Source organism: Hibiscus syriacus, unplaced genomic scaffold (assembly GCF_006381635.1).
Source record: "Hibiscus syriacus cultivar Baekdansim isolate YM2019G1 unplaced genomic scaffold, ASM638163v2 tig00116958_pilon, whole genome shotgun sequence".
In the NCBI taxonomy this organism is placed as follows: domain Eukaryota; kingdom Viridiplantae; phylum Streptophyta; class Magnoliopsida; order Malvales; family Malvaceae; genus Hibiscus; species Hibiscus syriacus.
Window position 1 is genome coordinate 96,414 of NW_024063484.1, and position 16,590 is coordinate 113,003.

The 16,590-nt window shown below is 32.8% G+C and overlaps 2 protein-coding genes across 2 annotated transcripts; one reads left to right on the top strand and one right to left on the bottom strand.

Annotated features, from left to right (window-relative positions):
- Positions 1–3,110: 3,110 nt before the first annotated feature.
- Positions 3,111–5,453, bottom strand: LOC120189514 (transcription factor MYB15-like). Its single transcript, XM_039192785.1, has 3 exons — positions 5,227–5,453; positions 4,975–5,104; positions 3,111–3,765 (listed from the first exon to the last, which is right to left on the bottom strand). Exons 1-3 carry the CDS (start codon positions 5,357–5,359, stop codon positions 3,264–3,266), a joined length of 765 nt encoding a protein of 254 aa, XP_039048716.1. The 5' UTR covers positions 5,360–5,453; the 3' UTR covers positions 3,111–3,263.
- Positions 5,454–13,851: 8,398 nt separating this feature from the next.
- LOC120189582 (legumin B-like) lies at positions 13,852–15,662 on the top strand. Its single transcript, XM_039192826.1, has 4 exons — positions 13,852–14,167; positions 14,250–14,497; positions 14,605–15,189; positions 15,282–15,662. The coding sequence occupies exons 1-4, from the start codon at positions 13,852–13,854 to the stop codon at positions 15,660–15,662; spliced, it is 1,530 nt and encodes a 509-aa protein (XP_039048757.1).
- Positions 15,663–16,590: the final 928 nt, after the last annotated feature.

A 16,590-nucleotide genomic window follows, 5' to 3' on the forward strand; every position in this document is an offset into this window, starting at 1 on the left:
CAGCCACTGATCATGAGCACAGAGCACATGCATCTTCTTCCGCCGACCAGCGTGTCTAGCCAGTGCCTGCACTGCCCAACACGGTCGTGTATCTCCGCTGACCACCTCCCTCACGATCTCATTATCACTCCCCTGTAACTTTTTTGCACTGAAACCGTACTACACTGCGAGAAATAATGAAGACAAAACTAAGACCTCATTTCTTTTCCCAGAACGTTCCATAGTTGATTAATTTGCTTACATATGATGCCTCCTTCTTGATAACAGATTCCCCGCGGCCAAGTCTTATGATAATATATCAATTAAAGACAAGAAGTCAGCTCCATAAGTAATCTTTAGACTTTAGCAATGCTATTTTAAAATAACATTCAATATTTAAGTCCAGCCTTCTATGGCAAAGTCTGTGAGCAATTGTAAGTATTTACAAACATATTTCATAAAGATTTTGCTGTTTTTTTTTTCCGCAGCGAAGATTTTTTTATTTATTAATCAAATGCCAAAGTCCTACTTATAAGCCTCGTTAAAAACCTTACCAGCCAAATTAGGAAGAAAAAAGTACTAAATAAATAGAAGATCCATATAGAATCAATTACATGAAACAAGCATAACCAGAAAATATCACCATCCAAAATGACATCCCACTGTTCGAGTAGCACAACCCCCCAATTTAAACTAGAGTTGTATGCGAGATTCAGGCAGCAAAGAACCAACCACAGAACTTGGTTGCTGCAACCCTTTTAAAACTCATGAATTAACTAGGCAGCCAAACATTTCGATTCGATAAAATCATCATTGTCTGCACCCCCATTTAATATATTCCCAGACACATCTCATTAATTGCATCATTCTCTAGCAACGGTTCTTTGCTTTTTTTCATACTCAGCGGAATTTCCCGCCTATCAACATCCGATGAAGATTCATATGAGCTTTCATTTTTTAGCAAGCTTCTGCCTTGTTAATTTGCTTATTTGTTCCTTCGATCTGATTGCACAAATAGTTCCCGTTTATTTCCTTAATTCTGATCATAAAGCAATCATTCCTCACTTCCTTTTCTAGCGTTTGATCTATATTTTCTATTTGATTCGTAAATACAAGGAGAGACACCTCACAATCCACAAATTGAGTTGCATTTTCTCCCAATGCGATTAACTCCCCCCAATGTTCAGCAAATTTTTTTTTAAAGTAGTATGGTTCCAACATTGTAATGGAATCCCAATGGCTTGAATCCAGGTTATTCTCTCTGTTGGATGAAAAGACTCTGACCATGGCTCAATTTCTGAAAAACTTTGAGATATGCCCAATTTTGCTCTTTCACAACCTCTAGCAAATCCAGATCTTTGGTTTCGATCAAGAATCTCCTTCCTCCCATGCTTTTGATACGAATATCCCCAAACCCCAAGCATGTCGTCGTTCTTCCTCCACGTGACCCTTAATCCTTATTGGATTTACCTAACGTTGATTGTTGGTGTCCCTCTGTTTTGTAACAGATATTGTTTTTAATCGAGTCCCACGGAGGGCATTTCATAATTCGGAGGTCTCCTATCAACCTGGTGTTGGGGATAGCCTACTATCTTACCTCCCCTTACCCCCATTACATATGGGAACAAGGGACAACATTTTTTTAAGTTGTAATATTTCTGACAGGTTCTTTCTTCTTACTGGAGTCCACCTGCACATTTGGTTGAAATTTTCTCCAATACGAGGATCGGCCATTGAACCTGGCATATGAAACCGCTAGTCTAAATCCCTATAATCTGAATCGGTTTAATCTCTCCATCGCTCTGTCTGCATCCCTTCTATTCGAAAATCTTACAAAGCCAAAATGATTGCCATATTTGTTTAGTTTGTATGCTATAAACGAATCCACAATGTCACCTTGTCTGCCAAAAGCTTGTCGAAAACCACTCCAATTAATGAAGATATGGTGGCAGATTGCTTACAAATAGAGTGATTATTCCTCTTCCGTTGAGCCGCCATCCCCACCTTTCTTTGTTGTTAATTTCAACTACCTGACTTAATTGTTCATATGATAACTGCAGACTATTCTGCTGGAAATTTGGCGAAATTATTTGGCATTTACTTTGTACTGGAAAGTTGGCGATTCCATTGCCTGGTTGCCGGAGACTATTGCGTAATGATGTTTGGTGCTAACTTTAGTCACGGATAATATTTTGTTGTTATATCGCTATAAGAAACTTAAATTTTATATCTAATTCATGGATAACCTGCTTTTGGTTATGGGTTTATAAGCAAATAGCCGAGGACTATATGCTCGATGCAGTCAAAGTTTAATATGTCAAAGTGCAAGTTGCTTCTGTAACCATTGCCACCCCCTTCGCTCCTCCATCAGATTCAACTAAAATAGATTTGATAACTTCACCAATCCTTTTTCCAGTTTTTTCAACAAAAATCTGTTAGTAAAAAGAATGTTTTATAATAAATGCATTAGTATGTTAGAAAGCTTGGAAATAATCAAGTAAAAAGACTGCTTTAAAATAAATGCACTAGTATGCTGCTCGATTCTTGATGCGGAACTTTGGGGAGTGTTTGAAGGGCTGCAAATGGTTTGGGGTTTGGGTGTAAGAAGCGTGATTGTTGAGATGGACAGCAAGGATTCATTGGCTATTTGCTTACAGGGACCGTCGATGCACGGCTCATCTCATCTCATCTGGGTCCACACATTAGGAAGCTCTACGAAAGGGAATGGAGAATTAAGTTCCAGTACATACCTCGTGAGGGTAATACATTGGCAGATGATATAACTAGGCTAGCATGGAGGCTACCATTTGGGTGGCAAGGATTCAAACAGCCACCAGCAGAACTGCGTGAAGGAATTGAGGCTGAGGGACGTGAGGTGCTGTCTATGTAGTTTACTTAAGTTATTAGTTCTTTTCATTAAAAAAAAATACATATATAGAGTCGGATCAAGATCAGATTTGAGTTAAGAGTTTATCAGGTCGGAATTGGGACAAACAACTAACTCGTCCCTCCCCATTATCATCCATATCAAACTACAAAAGAACTTTTAAAAATAATTACATAAATATTAAACCTCCATTGTAAAACAAAATTATGTATTACAATCATTCAATACATCCCTATACACTAACTCTTTCCAAGTCAATCTTTTCACTTTCCTCCTCTTATTTTCATGTCTGGTCCTCTACCACCAAAAGTCTTCCCACTTTGAATGAAATGAAAGAATAATCTTCCTCAAAAGACTTTGCTTTTTGACTTGGCTAGTCAATGAAGTGATTTTTTCTTTAGAATTGGACAATGAAATCTCCATCACCTCCAGCATTAATGAACACGTCGTACCAAAACTCCATTGAATCATCATCAAGACTTTGACGAGCATCCACGATATGATCGATCGGAAACGAAGGAATTTGAGGCTGGTATTCGTCGGAGACCGCTTCGAAGTTTAACGGCGGAATGCTCAAACTATCCGACCAGAAACTTTCGTCGATATCCGGGAAACATTCCGATGAATCCACCATGTTTGCAGCCTTGATGTTGTCAAATTCCCTATGATCACTGGTGTCTGTAATGGAGGAAGCTTCACTTGATGATGATGGGATTTCATCACTCGATTGGCATACGATTGACGGCTCTGATTGGATCTTGGGTTTGATCTTGGGGTTCTTTTTGATGTTGTCTGGTTTGGTCTGGTATTGCTTTAGTCTCCTCTTCAAGTGAGTGTGCCATACATTTTTTATATCATTGTCTGTCCTTCCTGATAATTTCGCTGCTATGGCTGACCACCTGAAAGTTTGGAAAACCAAAATTATATAATTCATTTTTATATTATTTTATCAACACATTGAATGTTATGTATATAAAATACCATTGAATAATATAGGTCAAAGTCTACAAATGGTCCAATTGTTGAGTATCGACTATTAAAACTTACAAAATGATCATGTGATTATAGAATATTATTTTGTTGAATTCTTCAACTATTAAAAGTTACAAAATAATCACTTAACTATTCATATGTCCAATATCGTTGTTTTCTCTTAAAAATTAATGGTCGTCTGAACTAGATGTTAGTTTGTTGACCGAGATATGATAAAATATGATCTTAGAATTGTTTGAGTTATATTTTTAGACGTTAACCTGTTGATGTCCAGCTAAGACGATCGTCAATTTTTTAAAGAAAAATGATGAATTTAAAGCATATGAATAATCGATGATCATTTAGTAACTTTCAATAATTAAGAGACTTAACAAAACAATATCTTATTGTTAGAAGATTATTTTATAACTTTTAATAGCCGAACTCTTAATAAAATAACATTTTATAGTTGACTATCATTTGTGTACTTTAATAATATATACAAACAATTAATAAAGAAAGGGATGTTTCACCCACTTGCAGTATATTTAGCACTCAAAACCAGCCCACAGAATGTGAAGAAAACAACTTGTCCCTCAAAATAGACCAAAAGGAAAAAAAGCTACAACAAGGACTTGCACCATTGTATTTCTCCCAAAATTTTAAAATACAAATAAACTATAGATTAATATTCATGGGTATATAAGTTTCTGCACAATTAATAAATTAAATGATGATACATCATCATAAACTTTTAAAAATATTTTTTTTTTCAAATTTATTCTTAATAATGTGTCATCATCTAATTCATTAATGATACATAAAATTAATTTAGTAAGTGAATCGAATATTTTCCCATAAAATAATCATACATCCAGACATAAGTAAGGTTTATTTCTTCCCCATTCCCTATCTTTAAACTTGTAAAAAATAATTCTAAGAATTTGACCCCTTTATTTGTCTGATTTGAAATTTAAAGTCCAAGTGATAGCAATTTAAATGATTTTCTGTTTAATCTGAGGGATTGAGTTAATGTAATTAGAAGAAAAAGGACTAAATTTCAAAAGCTTTAAAATCAGAGGGATTAGGGAAAATTAGACCCTAGAAAATAATAATGGTCATTTTTTAGTACATACCTATTCCCTAACATTTGATGCAGTCGGATGATGGTTTCCTCTTCTTCCAAAGTGAAGTTTCCCCTCTTAATATCAGGTCTTAAATAGTTTATCCAACGTAATCTGCAACTCTTCCCGCATCTTAAAAGACCTATAATACAAGTCCAACAACAACAAAAAATTATCAGATAAACCATGAAGAATGTGTTTTATCTTTTCAAAAAAGAAAAATTTTCCCAGGAAAACCAGTTGATGAACCATAGAAATATTTACCAGCTTGCTTTGGTAAGGCTCGCCAATTATCATGGCCATGCTTTTGGATATATGAGATCAAAATCTGGTCTTCTTCAGGAGTCCATGGACCCTTTTTCAACCCCATCTTGTCACAGCAAGGAGCTCTCACCATCTTTTTTGTTAGTTCAATGAACAAAAAAGATTTTACAATCTGTATAGTTTGAAGATCAATCCCTGCAACTTCAGATTTCTTCGGCCACTCTGGGTGGGATGTTTATATGCAGGAATTGATTGGAAAGGTAAGACTTTGGGAGCATCAATATTCAAACAACTAGAGCTGGGCAATTTCCAGGAAAAAGCATTTCTTTGACATGATGTATTTTCTCTCTCACACAGCAAAATTCCAAAAAGTGTGTGTATTATTATATTAGTAAAAGTTTGAACAATTGCTTGATAGATTTCTCAATTTGTCGTGTAATGGAAGAGCACAAGTGCATTAATCAGACAAATTTTTCAGGTATTTATCCAATTAAACATGGTTATTTCTTAATTAAATAAAGATTAGGCAAACATGAGGATATGACGTATTCTTTTTTAAAAAAAAAGGAAAATGAAGCAGCCAAAGTTAGAGTGGAGCTTTGAAAATGACATTCAATACTACACGTTAAGTATCCCAATTGTCAATTTTTTTTGTTTTGGTCACCAAATTATTTTTTTATTTTAAAATAATACATAACATTATGTTTTAGTTTCATTTTGGTCACATACCGTTAAAAAATTAAAAGAACTGATGATGTTATTTTATTTATTTTTTCAATGTTGATGTAACATTGCTTTATAGTGTCACATCAACATCATTATTAATTTTTTAATGGTATGTGGCCAAAATAAAAACAAAACATAATATTATGTATGATTTTAAAAAAAAAATTGACGACCAAAATGAAATAAAAGAGATAGTTAAGATACTAAATGCGTTGTTACCCTAATAATAATAATAATAATAATATAGCATTACTATGCACATGAACTGCTGGTTAATTAATTTATGAATCAAATTGGTCAAAATGAAACCATTTTAAACAGCAAAAACGACAAACCGTTTTTTTAAAACACACGTGGTTTGAATAGTGAGAATATATTGACTGGGTACGTAGTTCAGTTCTATGAAACATAAAAGTTTTAGATTTGAGAAAATTAAGAAAATAATTTCACATGAAAGATACTTTTACATTAAAAGAAAATGACATATTTGACAACTGAAATGTTTAAGATAACTTCAATGATCTTTTTATGAGTTCTTAGTTTAATAATAATAAGAATCCCATGAAAATCTCAATAGATTACGTTCGGACTATATCATGCGTGGGCTCCCTAGATAAATGATGTATCATAATCGTTAATTGGAAAATAGTTATCTAGATATATTAATTGTAATTATAACTATAACTTTCCTTTAAAAATTGAATAGAATTTTAGAAAACAAATTTTAAGATCTTACATTCAGCCTCTGTTATGAGTTATTTCTAGGCTTTATAGGCATCACATCATGTTCATGTATATATGCTTTCTTTTTCTTTTTCTTTTTTGGAACAATTTCTACGCGAAGGAGGAGATGAGAATTTTAGTACTAATAGGTATTGAACTGACAAGTCACAGGATAGGAAAAAGAAGAGGTGTTAACCGATAATTTTTAACTATTTATTCTAGAGATTATTAACATACGTATATGGTTCTAAATATGCTAAATGACCTTCTAACCATATACAAGCACTCTAAGCACATCTCATTCATCAAAGCATCATGATTCGATCAACAAATACTTGAAGAACACATGCAGTAGCATACAAAAGTACCATAAAAACATGTAGTATTACACGAATTCACCATAGAAATAGAGCCTCGTATCACTAAAACAAATGTAGTATAACAAATTGCACAAAATGGTAATATTCGCAGAATTCAGGAAATATTACACAAAATGGTTCATCACCCTAGTGAGGCACAGACACCTATTTCTGTAATACAATTTAATTAATCACGAAACGTGGCCTTATTCGATTGATAGTTGTTTATGTCCAAATCATTCAGATCCTTTCAAAAGTAAAAAATTATTATATGAGTTAGTAACAGAAGAATACGAATAAAAATCTAACAATTTAAGCTAAATTTTAGGTTCAATGGGCGAAAGTAAATGATCAATGTCAAAGTCAACAATAAATAGTTAACGATCAATATCAATGATCAGCAAACAATAAATTAGATATCGAGTCGGTTCATGCTTTATTTCATATACAAGTATAAGTAAACAAGGTTATGTAACACCTTTAACCTGTTCGAACCCAAACACAATTTAAGGATATCACGTTGTTTTTATATAACATTTCCTACTTGAAACTGGTGAAAATTTTGCTTTTTTCAAAACTTCCAAACTTAACAATTATTATTAAATTATTTAATTACATAAATTCATAATGAATTATTTATCCAATTTGCATTCAATTTCCTGTGGTGATTAGGCAGATCTACACTATTTCGTATCACAATTAACACTACCTACTCAAAATAATAATCCCATTAATCCTTATAATATAATTTATTACTGCTCATTCATAACCACCTAACCACTTACCATATTTTCTTCTTTCTTTATTACGATTTCTCATATTATATTACTCAACGATTTTAGCACAACTCTTATCATATACTTTTATATCATCATGTATATATATAACATATGTAATATTTATAATTAAATTTATTGAAACATCTACTTAATGGTTATTGTCTACCGTCACACAACCATCCACTGATAACAATTATTATCATACTTCCATATTAGGCACATACATTATTTTTTCACACATATATACACTTTCAGATTCAATCCATTTAATTTATATGTTTCAAATCACATAACAATATTATTTAACATGTACATTTTAGTACAAAATATCGTATAATTTATTTTTTCATCTATAAATCATTTAATGTTAAATCAATTTTTCTTTTACATAAAAAACTTTATTGTGATACAATAATTAAACTTGTATTGTCTTTTCTTCTACTACTGTTCCCTTTCTCTATACCGTATCTTTTCCTGTACCATTCCTTTATTGTACCATCTCTTTTACGATATTGTATCTTTTAGTTTCATTTTATAGCCCAATGTATTTTGATTGAGAATATTAGGTACATGAGTCTCGTCGAGTGTGTGCATTATATGCACTCAAAAGTGCCAAGTAGATATATATGTACAATATAAACATGTATCATATAATCACTCCACCTCATGTGCCTAAGACTCTTTATACATTAGACTTTATTCAAATCTTATATTATTTTTTCATATATTAATATTCATAGAAAAATCATCACATTCATATTAAATCCATATCATTCCTCATATTTAATCACTCTCACATTAATTCCAATCTAATACATTAACTTTAAATAATTACCATTTTATCACCAACATTCCCAAAACTTAAGAATTGAACTTCTAACTTATACAACTTCTCATATTAATCCAATTTCAATATTTCACCATTTAATTATAAATTTTCAACTTAGCACACTAACTATCTAACTTTTGCATATTAATCCTCAAATTCTCATGAAATGTAAAAAAAGGTTCTTAACAACTTTTACCAAATTACAATTTATTCTTCCAATCCCCTATAATAAACATTTCAATTTCATCCCCAAACTATGACCTTCATTTTAAATTGACCCCCAAACTTTTTAAAAATTCCAATTTCATTCCAAACTATACGCATATACTAATCACATCCCTTGCTAGTAAAATCGTTAGGCAAAGTTATATTATGATATACTTTAAGAAAAACTAATTCTAGGTTAAACTATGGTTGAAACTAATTACATATTTGGATGAGGGGATGAAACTGAAATATTCAAAAGTTTGGGGACCAATTTAAAAAGAGGGTCATAGTTTAGGGATAAAATTAGAATGTTCAAAAGTTTAAGGACTAGTTTAGAATGAGAGTCATAGTTTGAGTCTCAAATTAAATCTTCAAAAATTTAAGGACTAATCTAAAATGAGAATTATAAGTTATATAACTTCTGTATTGAAAAGTTCTACTCTACCTGAAAACACTAATTTATATATTATTTGTATTTAATAAAATGATATGCTCAAAATTATATTTGATAATAAATCATTTTTTATATTCATTTATTAATTTGTTTTTTAAGAAGTGAGGTTAGAGGTATCATATAATTACTCCATGACACATCGATTCGACGTGAGTTGAATAATGTTTAACTCGTGCTCGTTAAAAAATTTATTGATCGACTCGACTCATTGCTCATTAAACTTGAAAAATTTTTGCTTGACTCGTACTCGTTAAAGTAAACGCATTGTTCGTTAAGCTCACTATAATTTTTACCTTATTTTTAACTATATGTAAAATCTAATAAATTAATAATTTAATATATTTCTTATTATTTGTTAGAATATTAATAAAATATTAATAATTAATAATTTATCATACTTCTTATTATTTACTAGCATATTAATAATTATTAACTAGACTTTTTTTAATGAAATAATTTTAAAGGTAATTAATAAAAAAATTATAAAATAAATTAACCAATCGCTCACGATCTTATCGAGTCGAGTTGAAATTTATTCGAATCAACTCGTTAAGGACTTGAGTAGAACTCGAATTCGAACATATTAATAATTATTAACTATACTTTTTTTAATGAAATAATTTTTAAGGTAATTAATAAAAAATTATAAAATAAATTATCGAATTACTCACGGTCTTATCAAGTCGAGTTGAAATTTATTCGAATTAACTTGTTAAGATCTTGAGTCGAACTCGAATTCGAATCGAGTCAACTTGAGTTGAATTTGAATAATTCACGAGGCTCAACTCATTAAGCATCCCTACATCTATATATTGATGAAAAATAAAATAAATTATAAAAATCTAAAATAAAATATTTTTTGAATAAATTTATTCAGAATTTAATTAGTGTAAGTATAGATAACTTAATTTTAATATACAGACAGATATATTGATTGATAAAAAACTTGGGTTGTACATAATTTGTATTCCAACATTTCACGGGTGTACTAGCGTGCTATAGATCCAACTGGGTGATGATTTGTTGACTATCTATGATGGGAATTCAAGTTCACATTTGTAGACTAATATATGATTTCGAAAGCGGTCCAAGTCAACAAAAGAGGCACTCGGGTCAGGCAGGCAGATACGATTGGTGGCGTCATCCACAAATTCCAGTTATTCAAAATAAAAGTATAAACATTAAATACTAGTTTTGTTGTACAGTAGTTTAATTTAGCGTAAAGTCATTCGATTATAGGATATTATTTTATTGAATCATTTAATAATTAAAAGTTATAAAATAGTCTTTTAGTTATAAGGAGTTGTTTTGTACTTTTGTTAAGTTTATTGACTATTAAACGTTACAAATGATCACTCGACTATTGTTTAAGTTCAAAACTCGTCCTTTTAAATTAAAAATTTAACGGTTGTCTAAGCTGGACGTTAATATATTGACTTAGATATTATAGTCGTTTGAGATTATGAGAACATATTTTATCATAACGTTCAGCTCAGACTTCCTTAATTTTTTAACGAAAAATGATGAGTTTGAAACATAATGAATAGTTGAGCGACCATTTTGTAACTTTTAATAGTTGGGTACTAAACAAAGCAATTCTCTATAGTCAGGGGACTTTTTTGTAATTTTTAATAATCGGAGGACTCGACAAAATAATATCCTATAGTTATGGGATTATTTGTATACTTTACCCTTTAGTTTAAGATGATTTTAATTTAAAATGTTTTCATGTTTAACCTATAAATGTATATAAGTTTATACTATTTCGATTGGAAAAAAAAAATTATATTGCGAAATGTTTAGGACCTGTAATAAAAAATGTTACGTAGACGATGACGCGCTGGTGAAAATCAAACCCAGTTCTCCAAGAATGGTTGGGGCGTGCTTTTGCCACTGAGCCAAAGTCCATATTTGACTTTAGGGTTATAATTCATGTTATTTGTTTTATATTATAAATAATGCCAGAAAAAATGAAAATAAAATTGATAATGAAAGGACTTAAACCTAGGTATATTAGGAAATAAAAAAGCACCTAAGCCATTGAAGAAAATCTGACTATTGAATTATAATTGAATACACTTTACATATACATAAAAAAATATAGTTAATACAAGACTTAAAATAAAAATAAAATTAATATTTTAAAACTAAATTCAATATATTTTTTCTCCACTGCATACATGAATTTTCATGGCTCTATTTCTTGCTAAAACAGCGGATATAAGGGGACCAGCTAAGAAGGCATACAAGATGCTCAATCAAAATCCTATTTGTGTACCTCGTACTCAAGTTTGTTTCTAAGATTTTAGTGGTATGGGGTGAATATAAAAATTAGGTCCTTAATAACAAATATTACAAAAGAATGAATTAAAGAATAATTAAGTGAAAATGAAAAAAAAATAATTTAAAAATATCACTTTAGCATCACTGTTAGTTTTTTAACGGTAAATAACAAAAAAAACGTAATGTTAATTATGATTTTAGAAAAAATTAAATGACCAAAACAAAAATAAAATAGTGAGTGAATTACTAAATAAATAATTTATTATTTTTAAATATATATAAATTTATAATTTTTGTCCCTGAGCCTGGTGGAGTGCCCCTTTCGCCTGTGCTAGGGACGGGCCTGCTCGTACTACTCCTGCAATCCTATTTGTAAGACAGTGTGATGCCCTTCAAATTTGGGCTTCGTAAAATACAATGTTTAATTTATCTTATTCCAATCGTAACATTTGATAAGTTCATACGACAGAAAAAAGAATTCTACCAGAAATTAAATACAACCAATGAAAGAAAATAAAAACAATTCTCGAATTCTGTTGAGGTGGTAGTCGATGAATACCACGTTGCGGAGAGAATGAAATTATGTGTAAACCATTGAGGCCATCATCAACCATGCAAGCACACGTCAAGACATTTCCACATGCATGTAAACCAAAACACTCACCCCAACCCTTCGCCACGTCATTTGGTATGCTGACTTTGTGTTACTGCATGTTAATCCCTGCACATTAGTTTTATAACCTTGTATTTTGGTATTTATGTTTTTTTCATCCTTATCTCGTTTATACTTCATGTTATCTTATTTTTTTATTATATTTTTGTTTTCTTTATGTTTACTGTTAATAAGTAAAATTTATTTAGTTACTTCTAGAGACTATTAATTATATATATTTAATTTTTAAGACAATAACGTAAACGATCAGATATTAAAAAAGTATTGTGAGTGTTAATTCTTTTTTACACTTGATCGACTCCGAATCTATTTTGTTGGTAAGGAGACTGTAATTTGTTATTTTACTTCTATTGAAACAATGAAATTTGAAGTGATTCAATCCTACCCTAAATCTCTAATAAAGATTGATGTTGACTCTCTCAAATCACAAATTTAATATTCAATCAAAAACGGACCTTTCGAAGAGAATTAACTCTCTTAATTTTAAAGACATTTCGACAGCTCAATAAGCTTTAGTCTCCATTATGCTACCCTTTTCCGACACAAACTCACCTCCAATATAATTCGAATTAAAAATTATACTACCTCGATAAAGCCATCATCACAAAAGTATAGAGACGAATAATAAATCTCAATTTGAACCCTTCTTACCAAACTTACCAGGTTTATTATTATCTTTTGAGGTTTTAAATTTAAACATCACTTATGTAAAAGTACGAGTTTCAATGTTAAATAGTTGAGAGCCTTTAAATATATATTACATTTTATGCATCTTAGATTATTGAAAGAACATGGGGTGTTTCAGATTTAAATAAATCAAATCTTTTATATCCCCAGTAAGAAAAACAAATTAATTCTACGGCTTGACAAATACCAACCTGGTTGAAAAAGCTGTAGAGATATTATATGTTCAAAGATAACACTCAACTAAAGTTCAATAAAAATTATTTAAATCCAACTCCAAGGCCTTGTAACTAACTCAACCAAAGCCAGGTAAGCTCAACTAATCTAGTTGGCAATCCAACTAATCACATACGCTAATAGGTGCAAGGTAATATATGTTCAAATATAATTCCTCAGTGTTCTTGATGCTCCAACTCAATACCTCAAGGAATAACAACAATTCGCTTATAACCGAGGTCGTTTAGTTCGTGCAAAGGCCTAACATACTTGAGTCTATTTTAAAAGATAATTTTTTATATTAATATATCATATAAATCAAAATAATATGTATTATCACTGCATTAAAGTACTTGTTGGTTTTATCACTGCATTAAAACACTAGTTGGTTTGAGGTAAAATTGAATAGATTTACATATTTTCTTCTCCAGGTTCCGAAATCACGTCCAGATACACAACATTGAAATTTGTTGAGTTCATAGGGGTCCCATGAACACCACGTAGCATTAGCAAAAAAATAATAATAATAAACTGTTGCGGTAAAGACAAAATTACATGCAAAAAACACCAAACTCGGTTACATGAAACGATTAGCCACGTCTCAAACCCAAATCCACTTTTTACCACTATAAATACCACGTTGGAGTTGAACCCCATTCATCACTGAAACAACTATCTATTTCACTGCGCTAATGGCTTTACTCTCTTTTAGCATTTGCTTTCTTGTGTTCTTCCATGGCTGCTTTGCTCATATAGATATGGTCACTAACCACCAACAGCAGCAACAACGCCGCTTGAGTCGGCAATCTGAATGCCAACTCCAGAACTTGAATGCTCTTCAGCCTAAGCACCGGTTCAGGTCAGAGGCTGGTGAGACCGAGTTCTGGGACCAAAACGAGCAACAGTTCCAGTGTGCTGGTGTTGCCTTCCTCCGCCACAAAATCCAACGCCGAGGGCTTCTATTGCCTTCATTTACCAATGCTCCTATGCTTATGTATATCGTACAAGGTCTAATACCTATCCTATACTTTGCTTCTCTCTCTGCAACTGTGCTCATGTTGCTGACATTGTTGTTAATTTATGCTTACAGGGGAGGGTATTCAAGGCGCCGTCTTCCCAGGTTGTGCCGAGACATTCCAGTCACCGTCACAAGAACATAGACAACAAAGATCCTCCCCTGATCAGCACCAGAAGATCAGACGGTTCAAAGAAGGTGATGTTATTGCCTTGCCTGCTGGTATATCTAACTGGATTTACAACAACGGACAGTCTCAGCTTGTCTTGGTCGCACTTGTTGATGTTGCCAACAGTCACAACCAGCTCGACGTAAACTTCAGGGTGAGGATTGAGACAATGCTAGGGTGTTTACTATTTAATTTTAACTGAATCAATCATTAACTAATTATAAAAACTGTTCTCTTCTGTTTGATTTTTGGGTTGAATAGAAATTCTTCTTGGCTGGTAACCCACAAGAAGGACTGGTAAGAGGAGGCCAAAGGCAAGACCGAAGCCAATGGCAAAGCAAAAGCTACAGACGGCAGCACGAAGAGGAGCAGGAGGAGGAGGAGGAGGAACGCCGAGAGAGCGACGGAAACAATCTGCTGAGTGGCTTTGACAAGAATCTCCTGGCTGAAGTTTTTGAGATTGACACGAGGCTAGCAAGGAAGCTTCAGAATGAAAGGGACAACAGGGGAGCCATTGTAAGAGTGGAGCATGAAATCCAAACCCCAGAAACAGCCGAGGAAGAACAGAGGCAACAAGGAAGCGAAGAGGAGGAGGAGGCGAAGGAAGAAGAAGAGAGATCCGAAGAAGAAAGAGAAGAAAGAAGGCCAAGAAGGAGCAGAGGAGAAAGAGAGTCACGAAACGGTTTAGAAGAAACATTCTGCACAATGAGACTAAAACACAGGACCGATTCTTCATTTGCTGATATTTTCAACCCACGAGGTGGTCGCATCACCACCGTTAACGGCTTCAACCTTCCCATCCTCCAATGGCTCCAACTCAGCGCTGAGAGAGGAGTGCTTTACAATGTACTTTGCACACATTTAACTTACGATGAATTTGAGTGACCCCATAGAAGGCGAAGCACATGATAATGAGGTTTGTTTAATCATTTTTGCAGAATGCTCTCTATGCGCCTCACTGGAACATCAATGCCCACAGCATAGTTTACATCACCAGAGGCAATGGAAGGATCCAAATCGTTTCGGAAAATGGAGAGGCGATATTCGATGACCAGGTCCAGGAAGGTCAGGTGATAACCATTCCACAGAATCATGCAGTGCTGAAGAAAGCAGGCAGGCAAGGGTTTGAGTGGATAGCATTCAAGACAAACGCCAATGCCCAGATTAGCCAGCTTGCCGGTCGTGTCTCGGTCATGCGAGGGTTACCGGTGGACGTGTTGGCCAACTCGTTTGGTATATCTCGGGAGGAGGCCTCCAGGTTGAAGCAGAATAGGCAGGAGGTGTCGGTGTTTAGCCCAAGAAGAGGACCACAGCAGTGAAGGAACAAGCTAAGCTCACTGCAATTTCAACAAAAATAAAACCTGGAATCAACAAACTATGTACCAGAAAGAAGAGAAAAAAAAAGAATAAAAGAGAGGACTTAGCAGGAATGGGAGTGTAGTTTCTCTATCTTGCATGTATTTTATATATGTGCAGGAAAATGCAAATTTTGTAACCGAGCTAAGTTAAGTAATAATAAAAATAAGGTTTTAGTTTGTATATCAATAGTTGATCAATACTCAATTTACTTAATTCTAGGCATCAGAAACAAACCCAGTTTTGATACTATCAACCAAGATAAGTTCTATATACATTTTCGTCAAAAGACTATCATCACACTTTGACCCCAGAAATGCGAAAGTAATACCTAAAAAACATTAAGAATCCCCTGCAGGGAATACACATTGGTTATTCCCAAAGTACCTTGAAAATAACTTTCAAGGCCCATTAATTTTAAGAAAGTGATGTGTTCAAACTACAGATTTTGACATATTTATAAAAACACAAAAGTTCTATCACATGACCATCGATTCAAACACCTTTTCCCAACGAAGCATAGAGAAACCTCCACACGAGAAGTGCACCAGTCCGAAGATAGCTCTGTCCGATTTAATTTTTCCATATTAAAATACCTTTGAAGCATTAAGAATCTTCAGTAGGGAATGAGCACGAGCCTAGATGTAACTTCTTCTGATTTAGTTTTCTCAAATTAAGATATCTAAACGAAACATTAAGAACAATCTTTGAGGTATACAACTTCGTTTAATTTAAAATTTGTTCTCCTAATTATGATATAAGTCGAGATAATGGTGATTAAATAGTGGGCTTACACGTGTCTAAATGATAGACTCTCTATAACACGATTACCGTGGAGATATCTCCGCCCATTAGCCAGCATAAACGCTTTAAGAAGGAGAATATATTTCA